The 16451-nt window shown below is 63.5% G+C and overlaps 3 protein-coding genes across 22 annotated transcripts in view; 1 reads left to right on the forward strand and 2 right to left on the reverse strand.

The window, feature by feature from the left end:
* Window positions 1-1331: 1331 nt before the first annotated feature.
* Window positions 1332-9466, forward strand: CHRM4 (cholinergic receptor muscarinic 4). Of its 2 annotated transcripts, none has more exons than XM_008000215.3 (2): window positions 1332-1577; window positions 6527-9466. In XM_008000215.3, the coding sequence occupies exon 2, from the start codon at window positions 6556-6558 to the stop codon at window positions 7993-7995; it is 1440 nt and encodes a 479-aa protein (XP_007998406.1). In that variant the 5' UTR covers window positions 1332-1577; window positions 6527-6555; the 3' UTR covers window positions 7996-9466. The 2 variants fall into 2 exon arrangements, with proteins under 2 accessions (XP_007998406.1, XP_007998413.1); XM_008000222.3 differs by having other exon boundaries at window positions 1332-1489.
* MDK (midkine) lies at window positions 9260-12198 on the reverse strand. 4 transcript variants are annotated; one of them, XM_008000178.3, is made up of 5 exons: window positions 12074-12198; window positions 10972-11048; window positions 10644-10811; window positions 10362-10523; window positions 9260-9637 (listed from the first exon to the last, which is right to left on the reverse strand). In XM_008000178.3, the coding sequence occupies exons 2-5, from the start codon at window positions 11045-11047 to the stop codon at window positions 9612-9614; spliced, it is 432 nt and encodes a 143-aa protein (XP_007998369.2). In that variant the 5' UTR covers window position 11048; window positions 12074-12198; the 3' UTR covers window positions 9260-9611. The 4 variants fall into 4 exon arrangements, with proteins under 4 accessions (XP_007998369.2, XP_007998385.1, XP_007998378.1 ...); XM_008000194.3 differs by lacking the exon at window positions 12074-12198 and adding an exon at window positions 11910-12006; XM_008000187.3 differs by lacking the exon at window positions 12074-12198 and adding an exon at window positions 11340-11445.
* Window positions 12199-12536: 338 nt separating this feature from the next.
* DGKZ (diacylglycerol kinase zeta) overlaps window positions 12537-16451 on the reverse strand; it is a 48688-nt gene continuing 44773 nt past the window's right edge. For 9 of the 16 annotated variants that reach the window (XM_073016868.1, XM_073016872.1, XM_073016880.1 and 6 more), the window contains 7 exons: window positions 15909-16048; window positions 14855-14886; window positions 14586-14629; window positions 13980-14197; window positions 13855-13888; window positions 13523-13622; window positions 12537-13261 (listed from right to left, as the gene is read on the reverse strand). In XM_073016868.1, coding sequence (XP_072872969.1) covers window positions 13236-13261; window positions 13523-13622; window positions 13855-13888; window positions 13980-14197; window positions 14586-14629; window positions 14855-14886; window positions 15909-16048 — 594 coding nt within the window. In that variant the 3' untranslated portion in view covers window positions 12537-13235. The remainder of the gene's footprint in view (window positions 13262-13522; window positions 13623-13854; window positions 13889-13979; window positions 14198-14585; window positions 14630-14854; window positions 14887-15908; window positions 16049-16451) is intronic. The other 7 variants (XM_037999439.2, XM_037999440.2, XM_037999443.2 and 4 more) reach the window with 1 other exon arrangement.

A 16451-nucleotide genomic window follows, 5' to 3' on the forward strand; every position in this document is an offset into this window, starting at 1 on the left:
AGCTCTGGGGACCCGACCTCCACTTCCGGGTTCAGCGCGAAGAACCCCATACCAAAAGCCCCTCAGCGCTGGCTTCTACTCGAGTTCCCTCCCCTTCTCTGCCAAGAGGCTCCTGCCTCTCTTCCACCGCCGCCCCGGCAATCGCCCTCACCACCTCCGGCCCTCGGGGGAGGGTCTTGAGTTGTTTCCCCGAGAGAAGAAACCAGACGTCTTAAGGTTAATCGAATGTTTGCGATCAGAATTTGGGGTTACAGGCCTCGGTCCTGGGCGCAGTGGGGAGCGTCCGACCCCAGCGGCCCCCTGGAAGGGCGCTCTCGGAGGAAGAAGCGCTGGAGCGGGATCAGGCGGCAGAGGCCGCTGGGCCCGGGCGCGGGGAGCTCTCCGAGGTGCTGAAGCCGCCCCAATGTCGGCCCAGCCTGGGCGAGACCCCGTGTCCTGAGGCTACCGCCCTTGCGGTTCCTAGCGACCTCTGAGATTGGCTGCCCGCTCTCCGGGGTCTTGTCCCGGGCTCCGGCCCCGGCGACCTTGGGCAACCGACTGTCCCTCACAGGCGGCGGTGAACTCACGGTCCAGGCTGCGGCTGGACTGGAAGCGCGTCCCATCCCGGGACTGGGAGAGCGGGAGCGCGCCCCTTTCCCGGCCCGGAACGCTAAGCAGGGAGCCGAGCGGGTGCCGGCGAGTGGTCCGCGGTGGGCTCTTCTATCCCTGGACGACCCCCTCCAGTCCACCCGCTCCTGCGCTTCCCCAGGCCCCGACGGCCCCCCTCCTCGCGGGCGGCCCGGCCGGCACGCAGCGGCGCGGCTGGAGCTCCCGGACCTCGGCCCCGACGGATCCCTGGCGGCGCAGCCCGCCCCACCCACCCGTAGCCTCCCGCTGGGGTCAGACTCCTGTGCCTCGCGGCCAAACCGCGAGTGGGGCCACGCAGGGCGCTGAGGTCCCGGAGAGGCGCGAAAATAGCTCAGGGTCCCGGGAGTATGGTCAGGGCGGAGGCGGGAGAGCGGCCGGACCCGGCTGCCAGCTCCCTCCCCAGCCCGCGAGGGGGCGCCGCGTCCCCATGACAACGCGGACACCCCCACCCCCCGGAGGGCAGCGCCCCCTGCTCCCCTGCGCCGCTGGCCGTGGGCGGCGCCCTCTGTGCCCGGGCGGGGAGCTGCAGGCCGGCCCCGAGAGGGTCGCGGACCGCCGGGGTCTCCGACGCCTCGGGTGGTGACCCCCGCGCGTCGCCGCCGGGTGACCGGCCCGGGGCGGGCGGCGCGGCCCCGCCACGATTGGCTGCTTCCTCGTGACATCACGCGGCTCGGGGAAAAGTGCGAGCGTGAGCGCGAGTCGGAGCCACAGCGCCGGGAGCTGCGGGCGGAGCAGGGGCCGCCCCTCGACACCCCGTCCCCGCCCCCGGCCCTCGGCCGGGCCGCCTGCCCCGCTGGCCCGCGGGGCCGCGCGTCCGTCCCGCCGTCTGTCTGGCGTGAGGGGAGCTGGGCAGAGGCGGCGGGTAAGTGGCTCCGCGGCGGCGCGGGGGCGGGGGGCTCGCCGGGAAGAGCAGGAAGCAGGTCCCCGGGACGCTCTGAGGCTCCCCAGAGGTGGGTTCGACTGGAACAGGGCGCCAGACACCCCCCGGGGGGAGCGCGGTGCCGGGAGCGGCAGTGAGCCGGGGCTGGGGGACCCAGCTAGAAGCAAGGCCGGGGGCTCTCAGAGGCTTCTCCAGGTGCGCCCGGGTGCGCCCGTGGGAAGGGGTGGGCATCCAGGATGTCGGGGGCGGAGGAGTGCCCGCCCACAGCCCCCACGGAGCCAGGGACAGCCGTCGGGGGTGGGACCCGGTACTCCAGCCCTCCCACTGGCGGCTCTGCAGGGCACCAGGCGCTGGAGCCCCAAAGAGCCCTTTTCCCGCCGTCTCCCCGCCCTCCCTCTCCCTCCACCCCTTTGCCCCCGCGCTGCCAGCCCACTCCGGCCCCTGAAGTCCTCCATCTACGACCTTGAGCCCCGACGGAAAACACCCCTGCCCTCCCCGACACCCCTCCCCCACTCCAGTACTACCCCCTGCTGCTGCCCAGCCTTCAAGCTGGGGTCCTCCAGCTACAGGCCCCCTCCTCCGGCCCCGCAACGAAAGTGTTGGGCACAATGTCGGTGCCAAATCTTCGCCTCTCCCTCCCTTGAACTCTGGAGTCTCCTCTCCCGCCCCAGGGACAGATCCAGGGACCACAGCCTTCCCAGAGCCATGGAGTGAATGCCCAAGAACTGAAGACCTACACCCCAAACCACCCCACGGGCGCCCGGAGCACCCCCTCCGGTCTCACCCGGGAAAGAGGGGTGTCGAGGACTCGGAAAAGCACAGTGCCCACGCCCAGAGGCTGCAGGAACTGCGTGCTAGGGGGTTGGAGGGAGGGCGGGGCACCCGAGAGCCAGGGCTCCTTCGACCACGGCGGAGACATGGAGGAGCCTCCAGATGGCCCAGGAAAACCCGGCCCTCGAGGCCCGCCCGACCCTAGCGTGAGAAACTGGGTGCCCACTTTGGTCAGGGGGGCTAGAAAGTGCCTCTGGGGTAGGGTGCAGGGTGAGGAGCGAAGACAAGAGTCTTGCACTCGCCTGACCCGAGCTCCGTCCAGGCCTCCGCCTTGTGGATGCACTGCCGGTGCCCTCTCGCCGCGAGACTGGGCTGCTTTTGGCAATAACTCGTCTTAGGGGCACGCAGAGCTGAGCCTGCCTGGTGTCCCTCAAGGCTGGGTTGAGCGACTCTCGCAGAGGCCCCACGACAGATGTCAGTCAGAGGTTGCGACTCTGCCACATCTTTAAGGACTTGGACACCTCTGGGCACCGGGCTAAGACGGCGTCCCAAAGTTAGGTGGCCCGTTGCACGCAGCCCCTAGTAGTCTGGCCTCCTCATCCGCACGACCCTTCACCCACAGGCCAGGTGCAATACCGACGCGGGTTCCTGGCCCGACCCTCTCCGCGCTCAGGCGGACAGCTGAGTCTCCTGGCAGGGGCGTTTGGAATGTAACCGGTCACCCATTCTCTGCCCTGCATTTGCTTGTGCATGCAAGTCCACAGGTGTAGAGGCACCCGAACCGTGTGCATCCTCCCGGCCACAGCACCCTAGGCACGCACACGCATGCACATGCACGTGTCCACACGGCGAGGCATGCTCACGCGCTCTCACGGGCGCACTGGTATCCAGGCGTGGCCGTGCGCACACACACGCACATGCAGACAGCTACTAGCGTCTACTCGCGCTCCCCCGTAGGCACACACAAACAGAACTCGCACTCGCGCTCCCACCCACACGTTCCTCGCAGGGTGCCGGGTGGAATCCGGGCTCCCTCAACTTTCCCACCCGAGAACCCCGCGCGGAGCCGAGGGCAGCTCTGGGGCGGCGTCCCACGGGGCCTGGCGAGGGGAACCCACGTCCCTTCCCCGGGAGGCTCTGCTTGAGGGCTCCTCTGGGTTCGCAGTCGTATTGGAGTTGGGGGCGGTGGCCAACGGCGGCCGCACGGTCTAGGTCCGGAGCGGGCACCAGGGACCGACATTGCCATCTAGCGGTGCGCACAGCCCTGGCGGCGGCGGCTCGCTCCCCAGATCCAGGCGCATCTGGATTCCAGGGAAAGGCGCCAGAGAGGGCTGCTGTCGGAATGTCTGCGGGTGACCCCGAGGTGTCCAAAAAGATGACAGCTGGGGCGGGGCGGAGTCGGGAGTCGGGGAGACCCTGAGCCTCGCCCTGGCAGCTCCCTCACGCGGGCCAAGAGCAGGACTTAACCACAGGCCATCCAGTGGTCCCGGCTCAGCCTGGCCACCAGGATCTGGGAGAAGACAAGACCATCGCTTGTCTTCTGGGAAAGCTAAGTCGAGAAGCCAGCAGGAATGTGAGGGGACCCTACCCAAGCCTCACCTGGACAGTCCCTCAGTTGTGTGGTTTTCGGGTAGAGGGGAGCGGAGGCAGGAGGTCAACTCTGAGCAGTAGTACCTTGGACTTAAGAAGGAGGTTTCCTGGTTCTTCTCCTGCCCACTCCCCTACTTCCTAACCTGGTGACTTTGGGCCAGTTGATTAACATTATTCTCATCTATAAGAGGATATTTACATCTGTAAAATGAGGATACTGATAATACCTGCTTTTTCAGGTTGTTGTAAGGATTAAACCAGATAATCTATATTAAAAGCTCAGAGGGGTTCCTGACGCACAGTTAACACTCAATAAACAAGAGCTATTATGTTTTCACATTCTGCACTTCTAGCCCCGTTTGTTATCATCCTGCTGGCCTGTATCCTGCCCTGGGAGGCTAAAGTGAGCTTCCTTGGGGCTGGCTGACTGATTGCTCCTGCCTGCCCTGTCCCCTCCTGCACGTGAGTGATTGCGGGAGGGCAGCCTCCTGGTGCTGGAGGGGACAGGGCAGAGAGTGACACCTGAGTTTCTATTTCAGAGGCTCTCAGAGCCAAATGGGGTTGTCAGGGACCCCGAGAGAGGGCAGTATCTTTGCCCTTGACTCATTGTGTGACCTTGGGGGTGACAATACCTGCCCTCAGCCTCTCCTCCTACGAACCAAGGATTTAGAAGAGGAGAACTTGAACTATCAGGCTAGGAGGCTGGGTCTGTATCTGCGATGGTGGAATAGAAGGGCTGGGGTCAGACTTGGGGCCGTTACCCTGACCCTTGGCCCCAGCCTGCAGTGCATTTTTGTGTTTATGTATAGAGATCAAGTTTAGGTGCTAATCCCTATAGCTGCTGGGAAGGATCTCCCAGGACCTCCAGGATCTCCCTATTCTGCGAATGAGAAAGAGGTGCAGGAAGGCGCAGTGGCTTGTCTGTGGCCACAGAGCCGGAGCCCAGGCTGCAGGCTAGTCCTCCTTCCTCCACAGCCGGCTGCCGCGCCCTCTCTTCCTCTCACACACAGACGCACAGCACTGCGTATCCGACCATGCCTGCTGGGCTGGCGTGGCTGTGATGGGCCCGCGTGCGTCTGTGGAGCGGTGTGTGTGTTGGCGGGTGTGAAGGAGGCTGGGCTGAGCGGCTGCCCTGGCACTCGGAGCTGGCGTGGGCCTCCCTCACATGGAGGGAAGAGGAAGAGGGGGAGGAGAGCTAAGAGGAGACTGGTGGGAGGGAGGGCAGGCTCAGGGAAGGGCCTGTGGTGGGGACTCCAGCTAGGGCGCCGCCAGTGTGGGGAGTGGACTGCGGAGGGAAGGGGCGGCCCTGGCAGCCCTTCTCTTCCCTCTGGGACAATCTTTTTACCTCATGGGTCCCCAATTGGGCCTCAGGGGTCTCTGATAACCCCTAGTGACCCCTGCACTGCCTCCCTCCCAGCTGCATGCCCTGTGGCTGGAGCTGAGGGCTCCTTGAAGGGGATGCGACAGTGGCAGGTACCTCCCGAGGCCCCTTCTGCAGGGACTCTCCTCCTCTCTGGGGTGCCCAGCTCCAGGCGCCATCTCTGGTCCCCTGCAAAGCCTTCTGGCTCCTCGAGCTCTTTGGCCTCCCTCAGCCAGAGCTCTTAGTTCCGGGACTGCCTTCCTCTCACCATCTAACCCCGCACTCATCCCCACCAGCAGAATAAAGCAAGAAGCTGTGAAACCTTCGTCAGGCTTTTAACAGCTCTGTGCCTCAGTTTCCCCATCTGTAAGTAGTAAAGGAAAACAATGGTATCTACCTCATAGGTTTGTGGTGAGGATGAAATGAGTTAACACTATAAAAAGTGTTACCAGGCATGGTGGCACCTGGAGTCCCAGCTACTCAGGAGGTGGGAGGATGACTTGAGCTCAAGGATTCTAGACCAGTCTGGACAACATACCAAGACCCTGTCTCTACAAATAAATAGATAAATAAATAAATAGACACTTTTTTTCAAGTGTCAGAAGTGCTTGGCACTTAGTAGACCATCAGTGTTAGGTGCCAATAGATACCCCTATTATTGCCTTTGTCCCAGTGCCTTCTACAGAGGTTGGAGAGCAGGTGTTAAGAAATGACTGAGTGGGTAAGGGGATGAACAGAACACCTCTCTCCAGAGCCCACATGCTGGTGGGCCCCTGGGACCACTCTCCTCCTCCTCTTGCTTCCCTGAGCTCCCCCGACACTGGCCTCTGTCCAGGCCTTGTGCTGCTTCCGGGCCTTTGCTGTGGCCACTGCCCCTGGCAGGGCCACTCTCCGCAGGTCCTCCTGTGGCTGGCTCCCCATCACCCTGATGACCTGATGGGTGAGGCCTTCCCTGATCACCCAGCAAGGAGTCATGCCTGTCCTGCCTTCTGACTCACTCTCCTGTCGCCCTGTCTTTTTTTCTTTTGTGGCTCACGTGTTTGCGTGTCTCTCCCCAGGAGGCAGGGAGCCATGTGTGTCTTATTCACTTCTGTAGCCACAGCACCCTGAGCAAGGCTTGGCACGTAGTAGGTGCTCAATTAATGTTGAATGAATGGGCAAATGCGGGATGGCGGGACAGAGTTCTCTCAAGACATTCTGACAGGGAGTGTCCCTGTCACCTTGATGCCAGTGTGCCTCCAGATGACTCCCCCCATCCCCTTCTGCAGTTCATGCTTTTCTCTCCCCTTCCTCCCCAGACACGGCCTACCCACCCCTGACAACCAACATGGCCAACTTCACACCTGTCAATGGCAGCTCGGGCAATCAGTCCGTGCGCCTGGTCACGTCATCAACCCACAATCGCTACGAGACGGTGGAAATGGTCTTCATTGCCACAGTGACAGGCTCCCTGAGCCTGGTGACTGTCGTGGGCAACATCCTGGTGATGCTGTCCATCAAGGTCAACAGGCAGCTGCAGACAGTCAACAACTACTTCCTCTTCAGCCTGGCATGTGCTGATCTCATCATAGGCGCCTTCTCCATGAACCTCTACACCGTGTACATCATCAAGGGCTACTGGCCCCTGGGCGCTGTGGTCTGTGACCTGTGGCTGGCCCTGGACTACGTGGTGAGCAATGCCTCCGTCATGAACCTTCTCATCATCAGCTTTGACCGCTACTTCTGCGTCACCAAGCCCCTCACCTACCCTGCGCGGCGTACCACCAAGATGGCAGGCCTCATGATTGCCGCTGCCTGGGTTCTGTCCTTCGTGCTCTGGGCGCCTGCCATTTTGTTCTGGCAGTTTGTGGTGGGCAAGAGGACAGTGCCCGACAACCAGTGCTTCATCCAGTTCCTGTCCAACCCAGCAGTGACCTTCGGCACAGCCATCGCTGCCTTCTACCTGCCTGTGGTCATCATGACGGTGCTGTACATCCACATCTCCCTGGCCAGTCGCAGCCGAGTCCACAAGCACCGGCCCGAAGGCCCGAAGGAGAAGAAAGCCAAGACGTTGGCCTTCCTCAAGAGCCCACTAATGAAGCAGAGCGTCAAGAAGCCCCCACCCGGGGAGGCCGCCCGGGAGGAGCTGCGCAACGGCAAGCTGGAGGAGGCCCCCCCGCCGGCACTGCCACCACCACCACGCCCCATGACTGACAAGGACACTTCCAATGAGTCCAGCTCAGGCAGTGCCACCCAGAACACCAAGGAACGCCCAGCCACAGAGCTGTCCACCACAGAGGCCACCACACCCGCCATGCCCGCCCCTTCCCTGCAGCCGCGGGCCCTCAACCCAGCTTCCAAATGGTCCAAGATCCAGATCGTGACAAAGCAGACAGGCAATGAGTGTGTGACAGCCATTGAGATTGTGCCTGCCACGCCTGCTGGCATGCGCCCTGCGGCCAACGTGGCCCGCAAGTTCGCCAGCATCGCTCGCAATCAGGTGCGCAAGAAGCGGCAGATGGCGGCCCGGGAGCGCAAAGTGACACGAACGATCTTTGCCATTCTGCTAGCCTTCATCCTCACCTGGACACCCTACAACGTCATGGTCCTGGTGAACACCTTCTGCCAGAGCTGCATCCCTGACACAGTGTGGTCCATTGGCTACTGGCTCTGCTACGTCAACAGCACCATCAACCCTGCCTGCTATGCTCTGTGCAACGCCACCTTTAAAAAGACCTTCCGGCACCTGCTGCTGTGCCAGTATCGGAACATTGGCACTGCCAGGTAGGCAGGCAGGAGTGCCCTAGGAGGTGCTGGTGTTGCGTGCGTCTGCTGGGGGACCACACGGCTCACCTGCTGTGGGGAAGAGTTGCAGGCACCATTCCGTGTTCATGTTTGCTGAGGAGGAAGCTCAGAAGAGGCTCTGGCTGCATTCAGAGACCAGCTCTCTGCTCAGGCTGAGGAGGCTCACCCCAGGGAATGTCTGAATTGGGGCTGCCTGGCCCACCTCTGTGGCCCTGCTTCCACGAGCTGCGGGGCACTGGCCTGGGTGGGCACCTGCCCCACTGTGGCCATCAGCAGTGCTGAGAGAATGGACATCTGGATGGGGGCCGAAGCCCAGGGCCCCTCAGGAGGAACAGAGGGACCAGTGCTTGGAAAAGGAGGCTTGGGATGGGAGTAGAAGGGTTGGAGTCCCCCATTCTGCTGTAATCGGTGCTTTCTGCCCCCCTGCACCCTGCATGTAGGCTCAGCCCCCTCTCCCCAAATCCCACTCCAGGGGCAGAACTCTCTGGCTGCAGCTACTTAGCCAGGTTCTGGGTGGGTATGGTGGAGGCCAGGTCCCCCCAACCCCAGCAGCACTGCCCTTGTCACATTACAACAGGGCAGCTGGGAGGTCAGGGGTTCTCTCTCAGGAACTGAGGTCTGGCCTCCTCCGATCCCAGGCTGAGCTGAGAGTGGTCCGCTTATTCAGAAGACAGCCCCCTGCGGCCCCAGCCTTAGAAGGCTGTCCCAGGTCGCACATCGAGTCAGGGTGAGGCTGTGGTGGGCGGCATTCCCATCCGCCCTCTTCAAACCTCTCGCCCTCTGGCTTCTGCAGGGTGGAGGCCTGGGTCACACAGGCAAGAGGAAAGGGGTCGACCTGGTGGCTCACTCGGGTTTCCATGACAGTGGGAAGGGGGAGGTGGGCAGTGAGGTAGGCACGCAACCCCCGCATCTGCTCTCCCCCAATGGGTAGAACCTTCCTGATTGGCTGTGGGTTGGATCAAAAGACCTTTGGGCGAGGCTGAGATGGGTGCGGCGGTTCCAGTGAGTCAGCCAGGTTCCCTTCCCCAGCCCTGGTCCCTGGGGGAGATGAGGACCGAGAGGCTTAGGCGACTTGATGGCAGGCACCCTTTCGGGGGCCCTAGAAGAAATTTTCGTAATTGTTCTGCTTTTTCCATGAGCTCTGGAGAGCACCCACCACCAAGCCCCCAACCCCTGAAACCCACCAGTCCCTACAGCCTGGTCCTTCTCCCCACCTTCCCACTCCCAAACACATTTCCACAGCAAACTCCTTGGGAAGGGGCTTTTATATATTAAAAAAGAAAAGCTTTTATTGGGGGGGAAAAAGTCAGTTTATTTGATGTGTTTCTTAGTAATGGAATTGTGGGGAAGAACAAAAGCGGGCTCTGGGACTCACATTGCTTTGGGGGAGGCTAAAGCTTCCCAGAATCCCTTGTCCCTCCCCACTTTGGGCACTTAGGGGTGGGGCTGGGGAGTGAGAGGGACAAGGCAGGGAATGATTGATTAAAGCTAACGAGCAGACAGAAGGCACTGGTGGGTCATATCTCGGGCCTGGAAGAGGGAGGGCGTGGGCCAGGCCCCATGTAACACCAGGGGCTCCTTGGCATCCAGGCTTGGCCTCTAGTCCTTTCCCTTCCCTTTCTTGGCTGTAAAACAAGAAAGAAATATTAATACCATATCAACAGGCCGACCCATTGCAGACCGCCGGCTCCACAAACACCCAGGCATCAGGGAAGGAGGAGAAGATTCTGCCCCCTAGTGGTTTCCAATCAGCTGACCCGGAAGCAAGGGATGGGGCCGCCATTGTGATGTGGACATCGGACACCCCCAGCTTCCTATTTCCACTTGGGATCAGAAAACCTTCAAGTTTCCAGTTCCGGTCCTGGTCACAGCAGCCCTGGACAGCGTCAGCCTCACCTGAGAAGCGGGCAGGTTCACTCGTGCCCTGTTGGCCTCGCTGAGCTGAGTCAGGAGTGAGCTGAGAGGCCCAGGGTGGGCTGTGACCTCCTCCCAACACTAGAAAGGGCAGAGCTGACCAAATGCTGCCCGTGGCTGGAGAGCTGACAAAGGCAAGCCGTTCCAGGACAACTTTCCCTGGGTCCTAAGCCAGATGCTCCAATGGAGTAGCTTGAGTTGGTCCCTATTTGGGCCAGGGAAGATTTATGTCCCCAGCATCACCTGCCGCCCCTCTTGTAGTGACCATCTCTAGACTTTTCCAGGCAGGGAAGCCAAGTGAGGCGATGTCAGGAAGCTATTGGCCAGGACTCAAAACTTAAGGTTTAACCTGGAATGGTCCCCTCACAGGCGGCGGGGGCGGGAGAGGGGGGGAGCAGACCCCTTGGGACAGCCCCACCCCCTTCTCACGCTGACCTTTGGCCTTGGCTTTGGTCTTGGGGGTGCAGGGCTTGGTGACGCGGATGGTCTCCTGGCACTGGGCATTGTAGCGCGCCTTCTTCAGCGTGCCTTGGCGGACTTTGGTGCCTGTGCCCCCATCACACGCACCCCAGTTCTCAAACTTGTACTTGCAGTCGGCTGGTGGGAGAGCGGCCCGGGTCAGCGCTGCACACCCCGCGGCCGTCCCTCCAGGGGTCTGCCCAGGCTTCGGTGAGGCTGTGCCCCCATCTCCTGCCCTCCGCCTGCGCCCCGCCTCACCTCCAAACTCCTTCTTCCAGTTGCAGGGCACCCTGCACCGGATGCGCTGGGTCTGGGCCCCGCAGGTGCCCTCGCGGAAACCCACGCCGCAATCCTTGCTGCTGGGGGTGCAGGGCCCCCAGGCCCACTCCGCACACTCGCTCCCCGGGCCGCCCTTCTTCACCTTGTCTACAACGCGCGGGGAACAGAGTTCAGGACGGGGACATGGGGAGACTCCCTCAGGGGCCGCCTTCCTGGGGTTCCAGGCTGGGAACCCAGGCGGCCCAGCCCAGAGGTGGCGGGGCCTCGCCTGCCCGTCCCCAGCCCTCCTTCGATCATCCCCCATCACCTTTCTTTTTGGCCACTGCGGAGGTCAGCGCCAGCAGGGCGAGGAGAGTGAGAAGGAGGAAGCCTCGGTGCTGCATCCTGGGGGGAGAGCGCGAGTCTGAGTCCCTGGCCCGTCCCCTTTCCCACCGGGGGCCGCGTGCAGGGCCCTCCCACCCCCGCGTGCCCCACTTTCTAGGCCCCAAGTCGGGCTGCTAGGGTGGCGGCGGTGGGAAGACTTGGGGCGGCCCCTCGCCGCTAGCCCGGACGCACCGCCGAGAGGCGACTCCCCGGGGGACGCCTCGAGCCCAGGACGCAGCTCAGACCCCCACCCCCGCCTCCAGCCCCCAGATCGGCCGCGGCCGGGAGGACCGGGGGCCGCCGCGCGCTCACTCGCTCGCTGCCCGCGCTGCTTCGCTCCCTCCCGCGCCGGGCCCGTCCCGCTCCGGCCGCCGCGGCCCCTTTTGTCTCCAGAACCGGTCTGAGCCGGTCACATGGGCCCCCGCCCCCTCTCCCCACCCCCCAGGGAAGGACCCGCCCCGCCCCCTCCCCTCAAACCCGCACCGCCCCCGACCCCGGCGTCCCCGCCCCCGCTCCCGCCCGCGCCCCTTGAGCTTCTACTCCGGCGTCCGTGCGCGCGGCCCCGCGCCCTCGCCTCTCCCCGCCGGTGTCCTCCGCGCTGCGACGGCGGCCTCTCCCGGCCCCATCTTCCGAGCAGTGGTCTCCCGGCCCCAGGCCCCTTCCCGCCCGCCCACACCGGCCCCCGGCCCACTCCCTGAGCCGCCGCCCGCTGCCCCCATCCCGGGTCATTCCCTGCCGTACGCCAGGGCCCGGGCCGCCCTCAGGCCCCGGCTTCCCTTGCCTGCCGCGGAGCCCCCGCGACTGTATAACGAGCCGGGCCCGCTCCCCTCCACGGCCGGCTCAGCCCTGGCGCCCTGCTGGCTACTGGGGAGGGGGCGCCACCTGGGGCCGTTTCCGCGGGTGGGCAGGGAGGCGCTCTCCTGTGCTGAGGGGAGTCTGGGACTCGGACCCCCAGAGAAAGTCACGGGTGCGGTCACCCAGTGCCTTTCCGGGAGCACAGGCAGGAGGGACGGCGAGTGGGGGTCCTGGGGGAGGAGCCCGCAGACCTGGATTTAGTGAAACTTGGCGCTGACACCAGCCGTCTGAGAAGTTCCAGACCTGGCCACAGCGGCGGTTCCAAGTGCCCACCCCCTCTGACCCCGGGCCTGCGGCATTGCCTCACCCGGTTCCCCCAAACCGGGAGAGCCCCCGAGGCCTGGGGGAGGGGCTTGCTCAAGGCCACAGGGCAAATAGGCCACAGAGCCCGGACTCGCCCCCGCCCCACCCCTTTCACTTTCATTGTTGTTCCCCGCGGGAAGCGGGAAGCCGGAGGGATCGGCCCCGCCCCTGGCCCCGACGTACGCGGCCGTCGGGCAGAGGTCAGGAACCGGGCAGGCCCTGGGACCCACCCCCAAACGGGAGCCGGGGACCCGAGAAGGTGCTGTCGACAGCATCCAGTTCCCCACCCCGAGGACAACCCCGCAGCCCCCGCTTTTTGTTAGACCTCCTCCGCAAAAGAAGAAAAGCAGAAAAGAAAAAAATCCACTTTACTGAGTCACACCCAGCTGTAAACATGTCACCGTGAGAGTCCCGCCCCCCACCCCCAGGCCGCACAGTCCGCGATGAAATGACGGGGGAGCGGGGAGGGTCGCCGGAGCGGGTGCCAAGCAGGGCAGGGCGGGCAAGTGCAGCAGGCGCTGAGTGTCCAGGAGGAAGCCCGGGGGAGGTGGGGTGGGGCAAGAGCGGGGGCTGAGGGCCCGGCCGAAGACCAGGGGGCCCAGGAAGCCTCTTTCCGAAGGCCTCCCTCTCTCTCCAGCCCCTCCACTCCTCGGAGGGCATCTGCTGCGGCCAGGGAGCGCCCTGACCCAGAATCCCCCCGCAAAGGCATGTCCAACCCAGCCGTGTCCTGTTCCCCTGTGAGCCTCCGGGTCCGTTGGGGGCCTCAGGGGGACAGGTGAGGCCCCCAGCTCCTGAATCCAGCCCTAGGTTTGGGCGGCTCCTTAGGGCGCGGCACGGGGTTCTTTCCCTGGGGTCTGGGTCCCCCCGTGGCCGTCCCACTGGAATGTGGCAGTGAGGTGGGCAAGGAGGGCGCTCGTCCCCTGGCCGCATTGTCCCTCCTGCTGCCCGTGGGCAGCCCGCTACACAGCCGTCTCCTGGTCCTCCCGCTGGATCATCTGGTAGTGCTGCCGGTTCTCCAGGTAGGCGGCCAGCTCGGTGTCCTGAGCCTTCTCAGCCCGCTGCCGGGGAGTGTCTCCCTGGAGGAGGGGGGAGCTGCGATCAGCAGGGGCCAGAGGCAGTCCTACCCCCTAGCAGGCTGAGAGGCAGGGGCTCTACCTCCCTGTGGCCTGGTCGGGAGGGAGGCCTCTCTGCCCACCAGCTCCTCCCCTGCTGGCTCAGGTTTCTCAGGGTCTGGACTGTGTCTTCCCAGGGACAGCCCCCAGCCCCAGCTCTCCTCTAGGACCTTGGGAAGGGTTTGGTTGGTGCCTGCATGGTCTCCCTGCCCGCCGTCTGCTCACCTGCTGGTCTGTCTTCATGAGCGAGGCCCCGGCCTCCACGATGTAGTGGCAGATGGTGCGCTGGCCCAGGGCCGCTGCCTGGTGCAAACAGGTCTCCCCGCTGGGGGAGCAGGGGCTGGCTGTGTACCCCATCCCGGCCCCTGATCCACCCATCTGTCTCCCAAGGGCCATCAGAAAAGGCACAAAGTTCGGGGCTTTGGGGCAACAGGGGTGGCCCAGGGGATGACAGATGTGGCCAGGAAGTTTACGGGCTCTGACCTGACAAAATGGGAGGGGTGGGGAAAAGGGCAGTTTCTGGGGTGACCAGGGTCCTGCACTGCCCAGATACTCACTTTTCCTCCACAGCATCGAGGATCTCTGGGGGGGCTGGAGAAGGGGAGAGGGTGGTCAGAGAGGCCTGACAGCCCCTCCTCCTCCCACCTTGGCCCCAGGCCCTGGGCTCCATCGCCCGGCTCACCGTGGTCCAGCAGGTAGCGGACCACATCCTTGCTGCCAGTGCTGACTGCATGGTGCAGGAGCGTGCGGCTCCGCTCGTCTCGGTGCATGAGGTCGCCCCCAGCTCGGTGCAGCTCCTGGAGCTGAGGGCAGGAGGCATGGCAGGGCAGGGCCTCCTGGGGCCACCCCTCCTTCCCCCAGCTCACACGCTGGCCCACAGCCGGGTACACCAGCACAGGCCTGAAATGAGTGCGCTCATACATCTTACTCCTGAGTTGCCTCTGTGGGTCTCTCTGGAGCACCAGAGGGGCCTCTCACCCCACAGCCCGTGGGCTCCCTGGCAGCATTGGTGACCAGGCCCTGGAGCAGTGCTTCCTCTGACCTGCTCCTTTCTAAGCACCAGGGACTGGTGGACTGAGCTAGGAAGCCCCTACTAGGAGCCATCTATTGTGGCCTAGACAGAGATAGGGTAAGGTGGAATGGGACGATCACTGGAGATCCCACAGAGGGCCAGAGGATGACAGGTGACAGCACCTGAGCAGGTCAGCTCTTGGCTCAACCCAGAGGCCTTGCTCCCCAGGACCTGAGGGAGCTGCTGGGGGAAGGAACTGGAGCCTGGAGCTAGTACCTTACAGAAGTCGTTCCTCTTGGCAGCCTCAATCAGCTCTTCACCTGCACGGAACACCTGCCCGTTACTCTGCAGTCGGGGACCTGGGCTTGGGTTGGTGTTTCAGTGGACAGGACTGTGCCTGCCGGGCATGTGCGCCCAGGGCTGGGTTGGTGCGTGAAGCTCGAAGGCTGTTTGTGTAAGGCTGTGTCTGGGCCCTATCCCCACCCCACTGAGTCTCCTGCCCCCAACCAGGCAGAAAGGAGGGGCCCCAGAGGGAGAGGCCTCACCTTCAGGGGGTGCGGCATCCCCTTGCAATGACCTGCAACAGAGCACGATGTGCTGTGACCAGCTACGGCACAGGCCAGCTGGTCGCCCTCCCCAGCCCCAACTGGGGGCGTCTTCATCCTTTCCACAGTTTATTGAGTGCCTGCTACACACCAAGCACTATTCCAGGTACTGGGGATACAGCAGGGAAACGAGGCAGAGGAAGCCCTTGCCCTCATGGAGCTTACATTCTAGTTCACGGATGCAAACAAGTCAAATAAATAAGGAGTTCTGAGAGCAAGGGTGCTCTGCAGAATTCAGAACAGGTGGTGTGGCATCCCTGCAGAAGGGGTCCTAGGAGTGACCTCTCCAAGGAGGAAACTGCCAAGCTGAGATTTGAGTGGGATGGGGGTGGGGGAGCTCTGGAAAGATGGGGAAAGAGTTGGAGGCAGTGATGACAGAAGTCTAGTGGTGGCAAAAACCTGAGGCCTCAAAGAACCAGGAGAAGAGAGTGGGGCAGGACCGTGGAGGTGAACGCAGGGAGGGGGCTGGGAGCCCAGTGCAATGACCGGGGGCCTGGGGAGAACCTGAGTTCAAAGGGATGCTGAGAAAGAAGCTTCTAGGTAGGGGAATGGCCTGGTATGCTCTGCATTTTTAGTTGGCCGTGGTGTGGAGACGGGGGTGGGAGGGCACGAATGGCTGCAGGGATGTAAGAACTGGGGGCCAGGGTGTGGCATGGCAGCCCTGGTGCCAGACAGGCTGGCGGCAGTGGGGATGGGGGGAGTGCTCGGGTGGTGGGGCAGGGGCCGCCAGGACTGGCTGAAGGATGAGGTCCAGGGGAGGTAGAAGTCAGGGAGCGAGCCCAGGTGGATGTGAGGCTGCTTCCCCAGGGAACTGCAGGGCTGAAGGCGTCAGGGCGGGGGTGGGGGGGGGTGGGGTGGGGGGGGCCTTTGGCCAGGTGCAGGTTGACACCATTTAGTCAACTGGTGGAGGGGCTGAAAGCAGGGATTCCGGAGTCATCGGCTTACATGTGGGACTGAAAGCCGGGGGCTGGAGGAACAGGACACCAGGACTCACCGGGGCGTGGGTGAGCAGGGTGAGGTGGGGAGAGGGGAAGTGGGGGTCGGGAGGTCAGGCCGGGCCGATGCCCCCAGCAGCTCAGGGTCCAGGATATAAATCTCATCCTGTGCGATCTCAGTCACATAGTTGAGGTGCTCCTGTGGGGGGGAGGTCAGGGCAGGAGGTCAGGGCACCTGACGGAGGGGGCCGAGGGGCAGCAAGGCTGGCAGACCTGGAGAAGCCTCTGCTGTGAGCACAAACACCGAAAAGAGGTGGCCAGGCAAGGGGCCCTGCCTGTCCCTCTCCCACTCCTTCCCATTCCTGATGCCTCCTCCGACTGCCCAGCCTTTACCAGATGAGCTGGCACCTGGCCAGAGTGCCTTTGCTTCTATGTCTCCCTAGATGGCTCTGGGCTTCTAGGCCCTCCTGCCCACTCAGCAAGCCTTTGCTAGGTACCGGCTGCCTTTCCGGCTGGCACCACGCTGTACTCTCCAGTGTGGAGGGCAGGGCCGCAACCCAGTCTGTGCACACACAAGTGTGAAAGCCCTCAGAGGCATGAGG

The sequence above is a fragment of the Chlorocebus sabaeus genome, chromosome 1 (genome assembly GCF_047675955.1).
Source record: "Chlorocebus sabaeus isolate Y175 chromosome 1, mChlSab1.0.hap1, whole genome shotgun sequence".
Classification (NCBI taxonomy): Eukaryota; Metazoa; Chordata; class Mammalia; order Primates; family Cercopithecidae; genus Chlorocebus; species Chlorocebus sabaeus.

Coding starts and splice junctions, on each gene's coding strand:
- MDK (XM_008000178.3), bottom strand. CDS start 11,047: ATGCAGCACCGAGGCTTCCTCCTTCTCACTCTCCTCGCCCTGCTGGCG. Junction 10,812..10,971: donor CGCAGTGGCCAAAAAGAAAG/GTGATGGGGGAT, acceptor CGCGCGTTGTAG/ACAAGGTGAAGAAGGGCGGC. Junction 9,638..10,361: donor GACCAAAGCCAAGGCCAAAG/GTCAGCGTGAGA, acceptor CTTGTTTTACAG/CCAAGAAAGGGAAGGGAAAG.
- CHRM4 (XM_008000215.3), top strand. CDS start 6,556: ATGGCCAACTTCACACCTGTCAATGGCAGCTCGGGCAATCAGTCCGTG.